Here is a 20,487-nt window from a genome sequence, read left to right as displayed (position 1 = left end):
TTATACAGGGTGATGATCAGAGTGTAGAAGCCTTTGTGAAGCAGTTTAATGATTTGTGGAGTAGGTAGTGTGTTGCTTTGGGCCGTGACGTTTTCTTCTCTCATGCTTAAGAAGTGTATATTTATTCAAAGATTGAGGGATGATTTAAGATTGAAAGTCGATTTGAAAAGGACACTTACATTTGATGATGCAGTAAAGGTTGCAAAGCATAAGGAATGGAAGCTAGAGAGATTGAGAGAGCTTGGATTGCAGGGTGATATCGAGCCAAAAATTTATCTATGCATTGATATGGATACAAAGAAAGCCTCTAATGTAATATTGTATTATGATGGTTCTCTTGGGAAAGAGAGGAAAGCATTTAATGAGGAGAAAGACACTAAGATGAATATACACATTATGCCATCCTTGTTATTTATGCCACTCAATGGTGTTCCACATGCGAAAGATGATGTTTCTATCAATGTGAAAGTTAATGAGAAGGAAACGGATGCAATTAGTGAAGTCTTAAAGAATGATCATGACGAGAATCAAGCTGTGGATGCCATTGTTGATGTGTCCAATGTGAAAGATGAGCATGTGGGTGATGTGAAAGTGGATGTTGAGTATCCCCCTTCTTTATGTGAAGTAGTTGAGGATGATTTGCAAGTCAATGAGGATACTTATATGGAAGTGAATGATGTAGATGAAGAGCTCTCTCAAATGCATGCTATTGTTGAATCTTTTCCAATAAATGATGATGCTATCGAGCATGTTGTGGACCTTGTTAATGAGGAGATTGTCCATGAGGACTCTTGTGATTGTTTGTAGTGATGTATGTGTCCATCCCTTGATTGATAAAGAGAATATTGAGGTTTCAGAAGATATGGAAAATGATGGAGATACTCTTTCTATGCATGATGTGAATATGGTTGATGCTACCTTGCTTGATCCTCTTGTTAAGGAGCCTAAGTTATGTATGAAAGGTGGCTTACGTACCAAGCATGGCGTGGTTGAATTGGTGAATTGGATGCTTAGTGAAGAGTGGGGATAATGAGATGGATATGCACGAGGATATGCAAATGACTGAGGTAAAAATTAAAAGCATTTAAAATGAGATGTTGAAGGCTTCCTTGCATGCTTTAGTAATGAAAGGGTGTCTCTATGTGGTATGTGTTGAGCGTACTTATGCTTAACGAGGATTTGGATTCTACATATGGTTTATGCTTTGATATTTGAGAGTGGAAGAATTGATATGGTTGGTGTCTTTTCATGCGTTTTGTGCTTATGTCGTACGGCCTTTCGATTCAGGTGGACAATATGTTTATGCTATCGCTGAGCATGAATGCTCTAGCAGATTGTGGGTTTGGCAAACTATGTTGCATGCATTTTGGACAAGCCGTTTTTTCTAAATTTGTACATATGGATGTGACGCCATGTGTCAAAAAGGTGTGTGGGCGTTCTTTTGGTTGGCTTTATAGCTTGCTTTAGCAAGCACATGTATATGCAAGGCAAGTCGCTAGTGTAGCACCAGCTGTCAGGTTATTGGAAGTGCTCGTGAATTTTTTGAAGTGAGACTTGTATATAACTAAAACTCATGTAGAAACTTCAAAAAGTTCAGCCAAATATTCAAATTTTGTAGGTTTTTGCTCGATGTGCCTCCTTCATGCTTTTTCATACAGTTTTTTGTCCTCGACTAGCCTCTCCCATGTGTAGTCGGCCATGGGAGCTTACTATTCTCGTCAATTTTGCACATTGAGGTGCATAGATTTGATATTTGTGGTCTTCAAAACTTTTGTTGTAGAAAATGCAGAGAATTTTTGAGGCTTGAAAGCATCCCTTTTGGAGTTGTGGTTTGGGAGATACAATCTATTTCCCGCAGGGTACAGGATATGGCAACTCGCTGGCAGTTTGGTGTATGGTAGGTTGTGGAAGCTCTCTTCTTTGTTGGTGTGTCGACACTTCAAAATTGTGCTTTTGAAGAGTTTTTTTGGTGAAGGTGGAAGCTCTATTCCTCAAGTGCATTGGTTGGTGTGTACTATAAATCTATGCCAGGGCAGATGCTTCCTAGTTTTGATGGTGGTCTTTTGGGTAGGCGTGTGCTTGCAAATTCCCAAGGGATCACTTGCCTTTGAATTGTGGTGTTATGAGAGTTCTTTTGATAGCGTTTGTGGTGCTGATCTTGTGTCTTGAGCGCTATTGGGAGACATTGCTATAGAGGTGTCCCTTGCTCTTGTTTTCCCAACAATGTGTGCTTTTCTGAAATCGTACCGTCCTATCAAAGAGCCGACAAAGCAAACGAGCACTTCCAAATTTTCTCTCGATGCTGCAAAGTTTCAACAGTTTCAGAATTATATGTGATGCCCTTTGATGCTCTAGGTGATACCTCCTCCTTGTTCGGCATCAAAAAGTACAAGAGCTTCTAATCGGCAACCTTCCTAGCCGTCTGTTGCGATCAGGGGAGTCTTCAGGAATATGGTGTAGCTATCTGCTGACCCTCATCTAGTGCATCCGCCTTTTCTCCGCCACCACCACCGTCACCAATCTACAATAGTTGGTGTAATGGAATTGGCCTATTAACTTGAGAGTGACGGAAATTAATGAGAGTACTTTTGAGAAATTACTTTCTGAGCATAGCGGGTGAACATAATTGATAGTAGCAACATTAACATAGCATTTAGTTAACTTTGCATGAACAATACTTTTGCAAGAGAGAGAATTTAGAGAACATGACAACAGTTGAGGACCGGATTTATATGGAGCTGGTCCCCTCTCCAATATGCATTTGTATTATGATTTCTCCCATTAAGAGAGATTTGTTACAATACAATCTTTGTGTTCCTTATGACCTAGGTGATGCAATGAAGATGGAAAGCTTCGTGCATCACAAGCATAACATAAAATTTGAAGAAAGCTTTAACTATCCCAAGCCTCAGTCCCAAGACTTCAAACACCTTCGACGGTGGAGAGAGCTAGCAGGGAATGAGAGTAGGGAAGAGGAAGAAGAAACATTTCATAGGAGAAAGAATTAGCTCCTCACTTATCATAACTCTTCTTGCTAGCATACATAATAGCATAGTAATGAAGATGAAGAAGATGACAAGCTTAAGCATTGAAGCATGGCTCTTGGTTGGATTTGCACTCCATAGCCAAGAGTGTTGGTGTAGGCTCTCAACCTTTACTTGCTTGGAGAAGGAGAGGGAGCTCTTGCACTTTGCACAATGCATAATGAGAGTTTGTGTGAGTGTGTGTGGGAGAGTATACCCCCCTAAGCAACCCCCTAGCTTGCTTTGGTCGACCCGCCCCTTGTAGCTCATGCTTGAAGCTCATTGGACCCCTCCAAGTCTAGCCAATCACAAGCAGGAGGCATTACAAGTAACGAGGGTAGCCTTGGGACAAGTGTCCCCCTTTCCCCTTTGAGAGAGAGGACTTGATAAATCCAAAGACAATTAATTAAATCTCCTAAATAATTATTGGACCCCTTGGGTGGCCAACCAATAGGCTTCAGGCACACCATAAGGGCAACATGAGGAGGAACTTGACAAGTGTTACCTTTGCTTTCTTTGTACTAGGCATGCCTTGTGTGAGTGTGTGTGTGCTCTCTCTCATCCCCCCTCATGTTGGGCTCGTCCCCTCCTTGTAGGGATTGGATCTTTGACTCTTGACACCTCAAGCCTCTCAAGCTTAAGCCCAGTTCCCACCACAAGCTTGGCCCTTAAGCACTTTAAGCTTGGGATGGGTTCTCACCTCAAGTACAACCCTAGCATCTCAAGCATGACAAGCATCTCAATCATCAAGCACCTCAAGCATCTCATCATCAAAAGCCACACCCTTTCGACGACTAAGCCATGTCCCTTCACCCAATTGTTACGGCTGTTCGTCTAAAGACAGTCCAAGGGACGTATCTGTTTGTGATTGGTCATGACTGTTCGTTCATGTCTCTTGACTTCCATAATAGCACATTGTAGGCAATAGACTAGAATCCTTACAGAATCATAATGAGTCATTATAGAGTGCACGTCACATGATACATTTAAAACCCACTACACAGGGTCCAAAAAAACCCCCCAAAATTTGTCCCAAGTTTCACTCACGGTTTAGTGCAGCATGAAACGTTTCAGGCATTTCCAATGTTCCGCGTTTTAGGCAGGGTGAAATGGATTTCGCGGTGACCCTGGCATTGAAAATTAATTAGAAGAAAAGATTAGAGACTTCATTAAGTGGAAAGTGAGATACATGGCAAGGAGAGAGCTACTTGCCTGAGTAACAAGTCTCCATGCAAGAAGTAGGAGGGTAGCTGAGGGACGCTTGATTCAATTTTTGGCTGGTTTGAGGGTTGCTTTTTGCAGATTTGCAGGTTTACACAGAAGCTCCCCACATGTCATATTACAGGTGTTGCCACTCACTGGATTGCGCTCCACATCCCTGTTCAATGTAATAGTTCTCTAAAACCTGATTTTCAGGTCGTAATACCCATCCGTTTGTATGGGTTCTTACATTTATGATGTAGAGTATTGTGGGTGATGCTTATATATATGAATTATTGTGGAAATCAGAAAAATACAGGACTGATGCGTTGTTTTGTGCATCGCTATATTGTCATTGCACATAACGTTACGAGACTCAAGGGGATGATGCTACAGGGAATGCCGCTTGTTCTCATATAATTTCCTCCATAGATCCATCTGGAGAAGTCGTTAAATTGAGGACTAATTCTCTGTTAGAGTTTAATGAGACCTAGAGGAGATAGGGGGAGGTGTCACGGTGGTATGCAAACCACTAGAAGTCCTGTGGGAGTGATGTCTGGGGATTGCCAGGACTCTTTGATGCATCTCTAAATCATCCTCTACTTTGGCGGCTTTCTGTCGTAGTTGGCGGCTTTCTGTCGTAGTTGTTCGTTACAGGTGTAACAATAAAGAAATATTGAAATGGGCTCCAATCTGGTGTTGTTCTCTCTCTCTCTCTCTCTCTCTCTCTCTCTCTCTCTACACCCTGCCCGCGCGCGCTGCTCTGCTGCTGCTGCTGCTGCTGACTCTCTCTCTCTCTCTCTCTCCCCCCCCCCTCTCTCTCCCGCTGCCCTGCCCCCTGCTCTGCACCTGCATCCCTTCACGCGCGCTGCACCCCCCCGCCCACTGCTCGCTCGCGCTCCCCTGCACCCTGCCCGCGTGCGCTGCACCTCCCCCCCCCGGGCCACTGCTCGCTCTCTACCCCCCCCCCCCCTCGGCTCGCGACGGCCAGGCCACCGCCCCACCCACTGCCGCGTAGAGAGAGAATGAGCTTTCTTTCCCAGCGTAGAGAGTTTTTGGTCCAGGAGCGTGGAGAGAGAGAGTGGTCCCAGAACGTAGAGAGAGAAAGAGGTGTTTTTTAGGCGTAGAGAAAGAAAGAGAGTTTTTCCAAGCGTAGAGAGAGAGAGAGAGGAAAAAAAAAATTGCGAGCGTAGAGAGAGAGAGAGAGAGAGAGAGAGAGAGAGAGAGAGAGAGAGAGAGAGAGAGAGAGAGAGAGAGAGAGAGAGAGAGAGAGAAAAAAGACAAAAAAAAGAAAAAAAAAGAAAAAAAAAAGCTTTGCCTCTGTCCCCCTCCCCCCCCCCCCCCCCCCCCCCCCCCCCCCAAAATAGCAAGGATGACCCGGTGGAGGATGCCATCCAAAAGTGCAAAGAAGAATTGAGCGAGTCCATCAACCAGATCAACCGCCACCTCTTAGGTACTATTAACGAACTTGACGCAAGAGTGGCAGTACAGGAAAGCACGATATAGACTCTCGAGGATCGCGTGAAGGCCCAAGATGAGGAAATCGCAATACTCAAGAAAGAGCTTGCAGAGGTGCGATCGCAGAATGTCCTAGAAGAGGGAGAGCTTCAACCCTCTGTCATTGAAGAGCTTAACATGATGAAGGAACAAGTACGGGCCATCAAAGAAGGTGGGGAGCAACAAAAAGAAATGAGGACCTCGTGGGTAGATGTCATCACAAAGACCCAGCAAAAAGCAGAAAAGGTTGAAAAATGGATCGAGATTGTCAAGAAAGGGAAAGGCAAGGAAATAACCCCCACCCCCACACCAACCATCATCAACTTGACACTAGAAGAGGAGCAAAGGAGACGTGTGTGGGCCTTACACGTAAGGATTTGTGGCCTCAGAGACCAAGATAATGTAGACAAAGAGGTGAAAGAACTCATGACCTTGGTGGGGGTAAACGAGCAGACGCATACGAGGGCTTGGAGAATGGGCACTAAGAAAAGTGGGAGCAACGGAGAAACCTCGAAGGAAAGGGCACTCATTCTCCGCTTCCCCTCCATGGAAGCGAAGAAAGACTTCTTGAAGAAGAGACGACTCTAAAGAAGACGGGCATCTTTCTTGGAGATGACCTCACCCTCTCGCAGATTGCTCATATGCAAGAAGTAATGCTGGAAATAAGAGCAGCAAGGGAAAAGGGGAAGAGTACTTTTTACAGGGATGGAAAGGTGGTGATATTGGAGCGACACCCCGCATGACGGTGCGAGACCTATGGGACCACATTAAAGATGGCAACCTGGAATTGTAACGGGTCACTCCGTCTTGATGTAGGGGCCTTTGAGGATAGCTTCATGGGGAGAGACATCATTTTCTACTCTGAGACGCATCAAGCACCGGGACAATCCATGCCACAGGTGAGCGGATATAGATGTGGGAGAGCCTGCAGACAGGAGACCAGATCGTAGCATCGAGGACGAGGCTCAGGGAGAGTGGCAGTTCTATTCAGGGAGGAATTGCAGCCAATGATATATATAGCACGCAAGGATGAACATGCTAGGTACATGTGGGTGAGGCTCAGGGCAGAGACGGGCAGATACCTCTACATTGCTATTTGTTACTTTCCTCCTAGTACGTCAGTATATGCATCACCTAGAGGACAATCCCCCTTTGCTATTTTGGATAATGACATATGGGAGTTTTCCAAGGATGGTGACATTATCATACTAGGGGATTTCAATGCTAGGACTGCCCACCACCAGACAATATTTTATGATACTTCCGAAGAGATGCTCAGGGAGCTGGACGTCACAGAGATGGGTCTATCCAGACTATCACAAGATGAGAAATACATTGAATATGGTAGATACTTGATAGATATGGGAACCGCACACAGATTGGCCATTGTGAATGGCCTACAAAGATTTTTGATAGCTGGAGGTTTTACTTGCTTTCCACACCGACATGGTGCCAGCACAATGGATTATGTTATGGCCCAGCCAGGTCTCATTCCATTCTTTCAGGATTTCATGGTGGGCACTAGGCAAGTTGGAGTAGCAGTTGATCATGCTATCGTGTCTTTCACCCTGACCTTTCAATTCAGCACAACTCCATTAGGAGAGGTCCCAAAACACACTCGGTATACCTTCATGAGGGAGACGGATTCTGTGTATATGGATGAGATATACAGGCAGCTATGCACCCAAGAGCCGGGATGGCCACTAGATGAACTCACTGAGATATTGACAGAGACGCTCCATGATGCAACATCAAAGGCATACCCCCACAGCGAGTCCACACGGAGATGATCTGGGAACATGCCCCAGAACAGTTGGTATGATGAGGAGCATAGAGAGACGAGGATCAAACTACAGAGGGAAGTGCTCACGGGTATCACCACACATAGACAGTCACGGATTTCTTTCGCCGCCTAGTGCGACGAAGAAAAGGGCCTATCTATCTCAGCTAGAGCGGGATCTATATCAGCTATTTATAAGCCAGTACTCAGGCGAAGCATGGAGGCTATTCCACGAGCATTCACCACCGCCCGCGGTCACCTCCACTGAGACATGGGGGGAATAAGCCAGAGTTACCGGGGAACGCCCCCTAGCCCCCGTTCCGGCGTTCCAGGGGGCAGTTCCCTTCCCGAACGTTCCGAAATGTCCCGGAACGTTTGACGTTCTCGGTGGCCAATGCAAACCGGAACGGCCGTTCCGGAACGCCCCCGGAACGTTCCGGAATGCCCCTGGAACAGCCAATGGCTACAAACAAATTCGGCAAAAATTGAAAAATTGAAGTAAAAGTTTGGGCTTCTTTTTGAAGTGTGCAAGGCCTCAAGGACTCATAAAATGCACCCCCCTCCCCCTTTCTCTCCACAAGCTAATCCTCAAGGCTCAAGCTCTCTCCCTCTCACACTCTCAAGATCTCTCCCTCTCAAGACTCACTCTCTCAAGGCTCAAGGCTTCAAACCTTCAAGCTCTCTTCCTCTCCCTCCCACTCTCTCAAATCTCTCCCTCTCTCTCTCACTCTCTCGAGTCTCTCCCTCTCACTCTCTCAAGCTCTCTCTCTCTCTCTCTCTCTCTCTCATCATCTAGTCATAGCAAGGTTGAATGGTCTTCAAAACGAGTTTTTTGTGAGTATTAGAGTCAAAGCACTCTAATACTCCTTGTATTTAAACACAAGGAGCTAAAAAATGCACTATTTAGGTTTTTTTCATACCTCCCGTTCCGCGCTGTTCCCGTTCCGGACCCCTAGCTGTTCCCCCGTTCCGCGGGGATCCCGTCGTCGTTCCCGTTCCGCGTTCCGGGTAACTATGGAATAAGCGACATCTCTCTACACAGCATCAGGGCAACCACCTCTGCCGGACCCACTAGAGACATGCCCAGAGACATGCTCTTTCTTTACTGTCGAGAGGGTAAGGAAAGCCATTGACAGGATGAAGACAAGGAGAGCGCATGATCATGACAGTCTAGTAGCAGAGCACTTCATACATGCCAGGGATATGCTTGCAGAGCTCCTGGCTATGATGTTTAATCGAGCCATGTATGAAGGCTTCCCGGAGCCTGGAGTATGTCTATGATTGTGCCTATTTTCAAGTCAGGAGATCCCATGATTCCCGTGAATTATCGCACCATCATGGTTGGCCACACATTAGCTAGGTTGTATGCATTTTTTCTTGAGCAGGAGCTGAGTAGATGGGCAGAGCGAGAGGGAATAAGAGCACCAGGGCAAGCAGGTTTTAGGAGAGGTTTCTCCACTCTTGACCAGATTCTGACACTTAGAGCTATTATTGAGGGTAGACACCATGGCAAGAGAACCTATTGTAGCTTTGTGGATTTCCGCAAAGCTTTTGACATAGTGCCGAGAGCCAGACTTATACACAGACTACAAGACATGGGTGTGCCTACAGAGTTGATATGGGGTGTTCTGGCTCTATACAGGATAGTGATGGGGCGGGTACGCACCACTGAGGGAATGTCTGACATGGTCCACTCCACTATTGGAGTAAAGCAGGGATGCCCACTATCCCCGACTCTCTTTGGGATGTATGTGGATGAGTTTTCAGACTATGTAGAGCGGCAAGGGGACAAGGGGGCTCAGCTAGCACGGACATGGATTCCGCTGTTACTATATGCTGATGATATTGTGCTGATTTCAGACTCCGCGGAGGGGATGCAGTGTCATTTGGATGCTCTGCATACATTTGCTCGTGACAGTGGATTGTCGGTCAATCTGGGGAAAACCAAGGTTATGGTGTTCAACACCACACCACAGTGGGTCAGGAGGTCGGCACCCACATTTATATATGGCCAGGAGACTGTGGAGTACACAAATGCATATACCTATCTTGGGGTAGTATTCGGTGGACCGGTGTTTTCACTAAGGAGAGCATCAGAGACTAGACTGACGAGAGCATCTGCAGCTTTGGGAGGACTGGAGAGGATGTGTTCGCAGGTTCAGTTTCAGGAACCGCGAACAAAGATTTGGATCTTTGACACTCGAGTGACTCCAGCTATGCTCTATGGAGTTCAGGTATGGGGACCCTCAGTAGACCACCATGGGAGATCTGGCAACACAGATGGATGGAGATGTATGGAGAGGCCTCTGGTCTCTATGATCACTCGGATGATTCGGGCTAAGGCCTCAGTACCACATGAGATTATCCGAGCCGAGCTAGCCGCCCCCCCCCCCCCCGTGGTGGAGGCACTGACGAGATCAGTTTCCTTTATGCACGGTCTATGGGATCTCCCCAGAGACAGATACGCTCGGGTTGCCCTGGAGTCATCTCGACAACTAGCTCTACAAGGCAATACAGCATGTTGGTATGGACAGATGGCATCATGGTTCCAGTCGCATGGTCTCAACATGGATAGATTACCTCCGTTTCAATACTCCTTGGATGCACCCTCCTTGTCTCTCACACGGACAGAGATCACCAGGCTCATGCGTTAGGATCTGATTTAGCTAAATACTAGGAGCACATGGATACATCCGATACAGGAGTTGGGCACGAAGATGGCCTTCTACAGAGAGCATCTTCTCCAACTCACGGAGGACGGCTTTGTGACTAGGCCAGCTTACATGGATACACACTTATCTCATGGGATAAGATGCTCTATTGGACAGATACGCACATCCTCACATCAGCTCGAGATTGAGACTGGCCGATTTCGAGGGGTGCAGGCAGGAGCTAGGATATGTCACCTTTGTAACTTAGAGCCAGAGACAGAGGTGCACTACACCTGCCACTGCCCGGCATACTATGAGATATGCGGACGCTTCCACTGCCTGTTCAGAGAAGGGTTCAGACCTTTTTCTAGAGTCATGAGATACAAGGATTAGAAGTGTCTCGGATTATTCCTGCTAGAGCTGTGCAGACTTAGGGAGAGCTTGCTGAGGACATCAGGGGAAAGACAATCTCAGAGATGAATCTTAGAGTTCTTTACACCAGACAGAGGAGAGCAAACGAAGCAGTTATTACAGCAGATCTCAGAGCCTACTCATACTAGAGGTACACTGCTTGACAGAGCCACTGAACTTGTCAGATCCAGACGTCCACGACCTCGGGGGGTCTCCCACTACCGACGAAGGTTGCAACAGAAGATACAGATCACTCTAGCTCGACATGCAAGACGCCCAACCAGAATTTTTACCATGGAGGAGGTCGATGAGATCCGACAGCGACCGATGAGAGATTTCATCTGAACCCACGGACCCCCCTCCCTATTTCCTTTCCCCTTAGTGTTTTAGTGTTAGTCCTTTGTAACTTGGTAACTTGGTAACTTTGTAACTCTGTAATTTCCGTACTCAGACATGGTATCAGATTCACCAATTGTAACTTTTTGGTCTCATAGGTCATTTTGGCCTTTTGTAGACGTTAATATAACATTTCATTTCATTTCATTTCTCTTTCACGTTAGAGGTGAAGCGTTTGATTCCATTCACAAGTGATAGGTCACACGAGGTTTGTGTCAAAAAGCTACATGGAAATCTCGTAAATTCTTGGTTCTATTTTATGTTTTACCACCCTTTGGAAAAAAATGGGATCTTAGGGAAGAAGGGCTGTGAAAGCAAGGTAGAAAGGTGAAAAGGGGAGAAAAGCACTAGGTGAAGGGAGACTATCTGGGACAGCTGAGCCAAGATGCAAGGAGGAGAGGCATGGTGGAGTCGAGTAGCTAGATGGCGAACTCAGCAGATAAAGTGAACCGTCTGAGAGCAGCAGCAACAAGCTTATCTCACACCTCCTGCTGAAATTTTTGTACAATCAGGACAAAGTTCCTTATATAATATGATCAGGAAAAAGCTGATATTAAATTGACTTCTGTGGTCATGTGCATTCCTTTTTTTTCTGTCGTAATCAGATATTCTTGATGTGTGCTCTCACAAAATGTTTATGTTGTGTTATGAAAGGTGCGATATCCTGTGTTGCTTACTCCCACAGAGAAAGAGATGGCTAGGGAGGTTTGTGCAGCTTTTGGACAGGCGGTGAGCTTGCAGCTCCCAGACTTGCAAGAATTTTGACCTAAGTGTTTATGGTCACTTGTGCTTCTTGTGGGCTGTAGGTTTGTGGGTTTGATCTTCTACGATCACAAGGACGGTCTTATGTATGCGATGTAAATGGGTGGAGTTTTGTGAAAAACTCATACAAGTATGCTTTTTACTAATTTCTATATGCAGCCACTTCATATACATCATTCTGATTTTTCTGTGATTGGGTATGTTTTTTCCATTGCACTGGAGTGACAGATATTATGATGATGCCGCTTGTGTGCTGAGAAAATTGCTGCTTGATGCAAAAGCTCCTCACCTTTCTTCAACTTTACCCCCTTGCTTGCCCTGGAAATGTACAGAACCAGTTAAGGTCGCAATCACCAGACAAGGTAGCTCAGTATTGTCTGGCACGTTTGGCCAATCAGAGGAGCTTAGATGTGTCATTGCTGTACTCAGACAGTAAGATAGAATCCGAACTCTACCTACCCTCAAAAAGAGCCATTGTTTTGAATGACAGTGATAGTGTGGCTCCAACAAATTCCTTTTTGTTTTGTTGAGCAGTGGTGATCGGACACCTAAACAAAAAGTTAAAATGAAAGTTACGCAAGAACGGCTTTTGAACTTGATGCTCAAGTATAATGGTGGAAGGCCAAGGGCTGAGGTATTGATTTAGTGTGAGGTGTGTGAGCTAAGGATTGAAATAGTTTCAATTCGTTGTCTTTGAAGAAGTGTGTATCTGATTTTTTTACTCCAGGCAAAGTTGAAGAGCGCTGTTCAGCTTCAAGATCTTCTAGATGCTACGAGAATTCTTGTACCAAGAGCCAAGTAAGTTATGCATGTTTTCGAAGGTTTAAAATTCTTGTTTAAAGTGCAACGCTTGGTCAAACAGTGGCTTTAGTGTTTGACTTTTTCCATAAGATTGTGTCAGTACATTTTTGTAAGAAGGTTATATCATTTCGTTTAATAAAGCACAATGGAGTGTAAGAAGCACTGAAAACAGGGAGATTACAGATCATAGACAGCCACTGAGCTTGTGCAAACTCCTATCTGGATTGCATTTGTAATCTATGTTGTCAAAACAGCGGTTACGCAAATTGATTCTAGCGGTTACGCAAATTGATTCTCTATGAGATGGTCTCTACCTTGGCTCTGCACTTCTCTTCACATTTGTGTTTGCTCTTGCATATCAGAAGAATACATCAAGCTCGCCATTAAACGTGAAAACCTCATCTCCATCCTCCCTACTACACCTCCTTTTGTGCTCTCATCTGCAGATTGCTGGACTGTAGATATGTGTCAAGTCATGCTGCACAACATGCTGCAGTTTTGTGTTCAATCATGTGTGCGTTGGACCTCTACCTCCCTCTTTCTACTTGCACTTCTTCCTGTAGTGAGCCGCTATGCCTATGGGAGCCAATGCTGAAACCTTACCTTAGCATATATGTGGGCACGTGGCCATGTGGCACCAGCTTGGGTTGCGTCCCGATTCGTAAATGTCCTTGCGCAAGACTAGGCGACAACATTTTAACATTTAAATTAAAAACGAGTGCCGAAATGTGAGTTTTGGGCCACTCCGAAGCATATTTGACTTTGCTATTTGCATGGCTCTCCTGACTCAGTGTGTTTGCTCCCGTTGGGACGTATTTACACGGTGTCAGGCCGGCGACTTTCTTGTCTGGCTACTGCTCTACTTATCATACTACCCGGACACCGATAAATTTCCAGATGGCACATTGCACCGGAAAATTCACCTGTTTATTTGAATTATTAATTGGTACCAATAAATTCATAAATTAGTTATGTGTGCACAAAGATCATTTTCATTCATATGTAGCCTTAGCTAAAAATATTACATCCCCCTGGCTTCTAAAAAGTTGTCCTCAATTGTAAGGCTTCATGATACTTATGCAAGGTGTCTGGAAAATCTTTCAATTCTGATTCTGTCATCCACACACTAGAGGGGAGTAATTCATAAACTTCACTAAGTACTGACGATGAGTCATTCCAGACTTTAGTTGGCGTTCCTACGGGGATGAGCAATTCTTTTCAAGGAAGAGTTGTAGTCGCTTCTACATATTGTTCGGTGAGATCATCATGCCAGGTACATGTGGGTGAGATTAAAGACTGACACATAAACTTTTTATATTGCCATATGCTGCTTTGCTCCAAGTATATCAACCTGTGCGTCACCTAGAGGAGAGTCTCCTTTCTCTGTGCTTGATGACATATGGGAGTTCTCTAGGGATGGGACATCATTCTTCTTGGGACTTCAATGCCCGAACGGGCAACCATCAGACAGTCTTCTATGATACCTTAGAGGAGATGTTGAGAGAGTTGGACACCATAGACATGGGGCTGGACAGACGCTCACAAGATACAAAATGTACAAAGTATGGGAGATACTTGCTAGATATGGGCACCACACATGGGTTAGCCATACTTTATGGCTTACAGAGATTCCCAGTAGCCGCCGGGTTTACTTGCTTCCCACGTCGTCATGGGGCGAGCACAGTGGATTATATTATGGCCACATCGAGGAATTCCTAGTTGGACCCCGGCGCGTTGGGGTAGCAATGGACCATGCCCTTTTCACATCTGACATCTCCTTCCAGTTCACCACATCTCAGATGACACGAGTAGGAGGTTCTACAAGATATACTTTCACTTCGGAGACGGACTCTGCTTACATGGATGGGATTTATAGACGCCTATGCATAGAGGATCCAAGGTAGCTCACCCAAAGACTCTACGGGGGCTTTTTGATACTTTGGTGACCTCAGCTATGATGTATGGGGTGCAGATTTGCACCCCCCCCAGTTGGTTGTCACGACAGAGTTGGCAACACTAATGGATGGAAAGGGATGGAGAGGCCCTTGATATCTATGATTTCTTGGATGATTAGAACCAAGGCCTGAGTACCTCATGAGAATATTAGAGCAGAGCTAGTTGCCGCTCTGGTGTTGATTGAGGCACTTACTAGATCAGTCTCTTTCAAACAAATATGCCCGACTTGCTCTTGAATCTTCCCAGTAGTTGGCCTTACAGGGAGACACAGTCTGCTAGTATGGATAGATGACTTCTTGGTTCCAGATGCATGGTTTTAGCATGGACAAACTGCCTCCCTTCCAGTACTCTTTTGAGCCCCCCTCTCGCATTGTGACACGGACATAGATTACTAGGCTTATCCGCGAGGACTTGATTCAAATGGACACCAGGAGGACTTGGATAGAGCCTACTTATGAGTCGGGCACGAAGATGGATTTTTATAGAGAACATTTTCTCCAACTCACGGCAGATGGCTTTGTACTCAAGCCCGGCTATATGGATACACATTTATTATATGGGGTGCGGTATGCTGTTCGCCAGATACTCACATCCTCACACCAACTTGAGATTGAGATTGGTAGATATAGAGGAGTTCCGGCTGAGGCCAAGGTTTGAAGTGTATGCCATAGGGAGCCAGCGACACAACTGCATTACATATGTCATTGCTCCAGATACTATGAGAATCGCGGGAGATTCCATAGCTTATTTGGGGAGGGTTTTGGACCACTTTCGAGAGTTATGCGATAGTAGGATCAGAGATGCTTGGGTGTGTTCTTGCTTGAGTTGAGGAGACAGAGATTACCTGTTGATGCGATCAAAGAGACAGACTCAGCGGCTGGTTATGGACTATTTTAGGCTGGCCATTACCATTAGACAGCTAGATAGATAGGTTTTGCAGCAGAGTTTGGATCGCACTTCCCCTAGAGGCACATTGATTGACCGTGCGATGGACCTAGGGAGATCTAGGCGTCCATGATTACAGAGGAGGGCATCTGAGCATAGACAGAGATTACAGAGGAGGATTCTGATTATTTTGGCGCGTCACACACGATACCCAGTCAGGGTTTTGACCATGTAGGACATCTGACACCGACCGATCCTGGATTTACTCTGAGCTAGAGGATTATCCCCTTCTTAGTGGCTTAAGTTTCTTGTATCCCTCAATATTTTGTAGCTTTGTATTGACTAGAGAGTCTCTAGTCTTTCCCCCACTTTCACTTTCACTACAACATTTCGTTTAGGATGTTAGTCTTTCTTTTAGCACACAGACTTTGTATTAGATTCATCAGTTTGTCACTTGTTGGTCTCATAGGTCATTTGGCCTTTTGTAGACGTTAATATATCATTTCATTTCATTTCTCTCTCTCTCTCTCTCTCTCTCTCTCTCTCTCTCTCTTTCACTCACATAACCTTCACTCACAATATCTCTCTTTTCTCTCTCTAGTCTATTGCACTTTCTATCATGAAGTAGAAGGAACCTTGAGCACGCATTGAGCACTCATCCTGAGTGTCACCATAAATCTCTTTTGCTGCACATTACATCACAGCTCATGGGTACCTATCACATCCTCCTTTGAGTCATCATGGAGCTACTCTAATGGAGGAAGATCGCCTCACAAATTCTAATAGATCCCCACCCTCATCTAGTTCTCTAACCCTGTACTTGGAACTGGTCATACTAGTACTAAGGATTTATTGTACAACTCATGCAAGTTTTCATCGCAGATGTAACTGGTCGTGTGGTTTTTTCTCCGAAACCTTCTCCCCAACATGGTTACCCATGACCACGCAAAGAAATATCTATCCGACTCGGCTGGGCACACACAAAATAGGTTCTAGCCCTCATTCCTTGTCACATGTCCGTAGGAGATATTGGGGCCATGTGGATGAATCCAGAGAGATGCCAGAGTCGAACATAACCCTTTATGCTTGAATTTGAGTCATTCTTGCGCAATGGGTTATTCCGGTGGTTGCGTATAATTTTTGTGCTCTTACTCACCTATAAAGAGGACGTTCACAAACTCAGATTGGGTGAGTCAGGCGGCGGCGCGTGTGGACGCAGGTGGTGTGCAGAGAGAGAGAAAGAGGAAGCGCTTGTTGCAAGAGAAGAGGCTACGTAAGTTTTGTGAAGTCCAAAAACTCAAGTGATGAGGTTTTTGGGATTCTTTTATTTAAATGTGCCATTGGCTACTTGGACAATGTGAAATCTTCAAATGCCAATAAACAAAGTATAATGTTTGTACAGGCCCAAAATGGTGGGCTAAAAATATACAAAGCTACGTGGTGGAAAGGGTGTGGAGGTGACATCTGGGCATTTATCCCAACAACCTTCCACTTAAAGGCCCAGAGAGTCGCCTTTAAGCTATGTAACTCCCACCATCTGTAGGCAATGCTCATGTTGTGCCTTGACAAATTTTTTGTAAGAGCATCAACAAGGTTTTCATGCGTGCTGATTTTGGTCGATGAGACCAAACCATCATCAAGCATTTGTCTGATAAAATGGTACCGCGCATCAATGTGTTTGGTATGCGCATGGACATTGGAATTTTTAGCCAAACAAACTGCACTCTGGCTATCACATCCAAGGACAGGCGTCTCATCAAGCAATCCAAGCTCACTGACTAGGTGGGCTAACCATATGGCTTCTTTGGAAGCCTCAATGATTGAAATATATTCAGCCTCAGTAGCAGAGAGTGCAACTATCCTTTGAAGTCTAAAGCACCATGAAATAGCACCACCTGGCACTTTGCTTTTGGTCCCTTTCAAGTACCTCATTATGGACTTTACAACATCCCAATGTGCTCTGCCGGGACTAGACATAAACTTGCTCACTAATCCCACTGAATAAGCAATATCAGGTCTAGTGGCAACCATAGCATACATGAGAGAGCCGCAAGCCGAAGCATAAGGTACTCCCCTCATGGCATTGGTTGCATCATCAGTTTTTGGGCAATCACTTTCACTCAACTTTACATGTGGCTGCAATGGCACGCTCAAAGGCTTAGCATGAGCCATATTAAACCCGTCAAGTACTTTTTCTCACTATGTGCATGCCCAAAATACGTTGAAGTGAACCCAAATCTTTTATTGCAAAAGTTGAATTTGGCTGGTTTTTGAGAGTGTGACGAGTGCTCTTATTCTTCCAAACTAACAACGTGTCATCCACATACAATACAAGAATCACTGGGCTGTTGTCTGCATCTCTTTTGATGTATAAACAATGATCTGCATGGCTGTGTTTGAACCCATGTTTCAGCATGAACGCGTCAAACCTTTTGTACCATTGCCTAGAAGCTTGTGTCAGCCCATACGAACTTTTTTTGAGCATACATACAAGCTCTTCCATGCCACGTATGACAAAACCTTCCGTCTGCATCACGTACAACTCTTCTTCAAGATCACCATTTTTGTCTTTACATCCATCTGATCCATCTCCAAATCCAAGATAGCAACGAGAGCAAAAAGAATGCGAAGAGTAGTCATTTTCACAACATGAGAAAACACCTCCTGAAAATCAATGCTTGCCTTCTGCGCATATCCTTTGGCAACAAGCCTAGCTTTGTACTTGGGTTTCCCATGGACAGTTTTGATTTTGTACACCCACTTGTTAGGAATGGCTTTCCTACCTTTGGGTAACTTAACCAAATCCCAAGTATCATTGGCATGCAGTGCTTTGATTTCTTCCTGCATAGCGAGCTCCCACTTGCTCTTAGAATCACATGACATGACCTCTTTATATGTAAGAGGCTCTCCCTCATCTGTGAACATAATGTATTGCAAAGAGGGGTCAAATCTCTGAATTGGTCTCCTCACCCTTCTAGATCTCCGCACCCAATGATCTACATTATTTGGCATAGGCTCTAGATCAGGAGGGACGACAACATCATCATTTATGGGTTGTTGTACATCATTTTCAGCCCTATTTTCAGCATGTTCTCTTGGCTGCAAATTTCCTTCAGGTGCATGCAATGGGTGTCCAACATCTTCTGGCTCAATAACCACTGGCTCATAGAGAGTTTCGGGCCTTTGTGGTGCACCTGAAAGGCTCAATTTCAGAACTAACAGGTGGCTGTACGTACTAAAATTTGACCTTTTTAGAGTCAACATCAAAGGCAACATTGTTTTTAAGCAGCTATGCCTCATTAAATACAACATCTCGCTGGGTATGACCCTTTGAAGTTGAGGTAGCTATACTCTATACCCATTTCTCCTTCATCTCCATATCCCATGAAGGTTCCTTTCGTAGACTTAGCATCAAGCTTGTTCCTCAACTCACGCCTTATATGCACAAATGCCTCACAACCGAAAATGCGTAAGTGATCATATGAAGCGGGTTTGCCAGACCATACCTCTTTAGGGATGCCAGCTTTTAACGTAGTGTGGGGTGAACGATTGCAAATATGAACTGCAGTTTTAAGTGCCTCTCCCCAAAAACCTTGAGGGAGATTAGCGGTGGACAACATGCATCGAACCCCCTCACAAAAGGTCTTGTTATATCTCTAAGCCACACTATTAGACGAGGGACTATAAGGGGTTGTTAGCTCCCTCTTGATACCATTCTCTTTGCAAAACTCAACAAATTCAGCAGATGTGAACTCACTCCCATTGTCTGTACGCAAACCATTTTAGCTTTCTACCTGTTTGGATAGTCACAAATGCATGATAAGTTTTCAAAGAATCAAACGTGTCACTTTTATAGAGAAATCATCAACAAAGGAAACAAAATACTCAACACTACCCATACTCTTTACATGCATGCTACACACATCAGAATGTACAAGATCAAGAAGATTAGATTTGCGAGAGACACCAGAGTAATAAGAATTTCTCACTTGCTTTCCATATTGGCATTCCTTACAAAAGGGAAGCTTTAAGCCCTTTGTGTCAACACGAGAGGAAAGAACATCAAGTCCTTTCTGGCTCATATGGCCTAGTCTTTTGTGCCAAAGCTCCAAGTGAGACCCAATCTCTGTTGTAGCGACAAACCTGCTTGGCAAGGCTTTGCCATACAAGAAATAAAGTGTCCCCTTGTGTGTGCCCTTCACAATTTTCATAGCTCCTTTTCTGAGCTTCCAAGCACCACCATCGAAAATGGTGTTATAACCATACATATCAAGCTGTCCAACAGAGAGCAGACTCTTCTTGATGCCAAGAACATATATGACATCATGCAAAACAAGATCTTGCCCATTACCAAGGGTCAAATGAATAGTGCCTATTCCATCAATTGTGCAAGCATTATTATTTCCAAGATAGACATTACCATAACTGCCTGCATCAAAAGTGGCAAAACACTCCTGAGATGGAGTCATATGAAAAAATTCACCTGAGTCCACTATCCAGGACTGGATAAACCTGGGCATCCATAGGAGACATAGTGGCACACAAAATATCATCTATGTCAGACAATTCCTCAATCACCACATTGGAGGTTACATTGACCTTCTCCTTGTTTTTGGAACTATCAGATACATCTGCCTTGTCATCCTTTTTCCTTTCTTGTTTTTTCTTAAAGTACTTGCAATCTGGCTTCTTATGGCATTTCCACTACATTGATAACGAGTGACATTAGATTGCTTTCCTTTGCTCTTGCTCCTGTTCCTTTGACTATCATCAGCATTCCTTTTCTCTGGCCTGCCTCTAACCATGTGAGCTGAAGCATTAGCCTCACCATTTGCCTTTCGTGCAATTTCCTCATTCAGGATAGAATCCCTTACTCCCATCAAAGGTAAGGTTTGGGTTATTAGACAATGAGACTATCACGGGGATGGACACCACGTGCCAACGGAAAAGAACAGACTGAACAACTTTAAACACTTCAAATAACAACTGAACTGAAAGAGACGCACAACACACGAGACGGGGAGTGGCGGAGCTCCACCCCAAGAGAGCACTGACCCCAAACCTTGGCGCCCCTTTCCATATTTCTTTATATTGCTTCAACTCAGTACAAGCCGGTACTCCACGC

General features: G+C 44.9%; 1 protein-coding gene across 6 annotated transcripts in view; it reads left to right on the top strand.

Annotated features, from left to right (window-relative positions):
• Window positions 1-20,487, top strand: part of LOC147449090 (inositol hexakisphosphate and diphosphoinositol-pentakisphosphate kinase VIP2-like) — a 205,702-nt gene that overhangs the window by 81,921 nt on the left and 103,294 nt on the right. For all 6 annotated transcript variants that reach the window (XM_086521669.1, XM_086521667.1, XM_086521670.1 and 3 more), the window contains 5 exons: window positions 11,613-11,687; window positions 11,765-11,850; window positions 11,949-12,152; window positions 12,255-12,354; window positions 12,448-12,518. In XM_086521669.1, coding sequence (XP_086377795.1) covers window positions 11,613-11,687; window positions 11,765-11,850; window positions 11,949-12,152; window positions 12,255-12,354; window positions 12,448-12,518 — 536 coding nt within the window. The remainder of the gene's footprint in view (window positions 1-11,612; window positions 11,688-11,764; window positions 11,851-11,948; window positions 12,153-12,254; window positions 12,355-12,447; window positions 12,519-20,487) is intronic.

This window comes from Adiantum capillus-veneris, chromosome 10 (genome assembly GCF_014529385.1).
Source record: "Adiantum capillus-veneris isolate H3 chromosome 10, ASM1452938v2, whole genome shotgun sequence".
NCBI classification, from domain to species: Eukaryota; Viridiplantae; Streptophyta; class Polypodiopsida; order Polypodiales; family Pteridaceae; genus Adiantum; species Adiantum capillus-veneris.
Note: the sequence above shows the minus strand (reverse complement) of the source record. Positions and strands in the feature narration are given on the sequence as shown.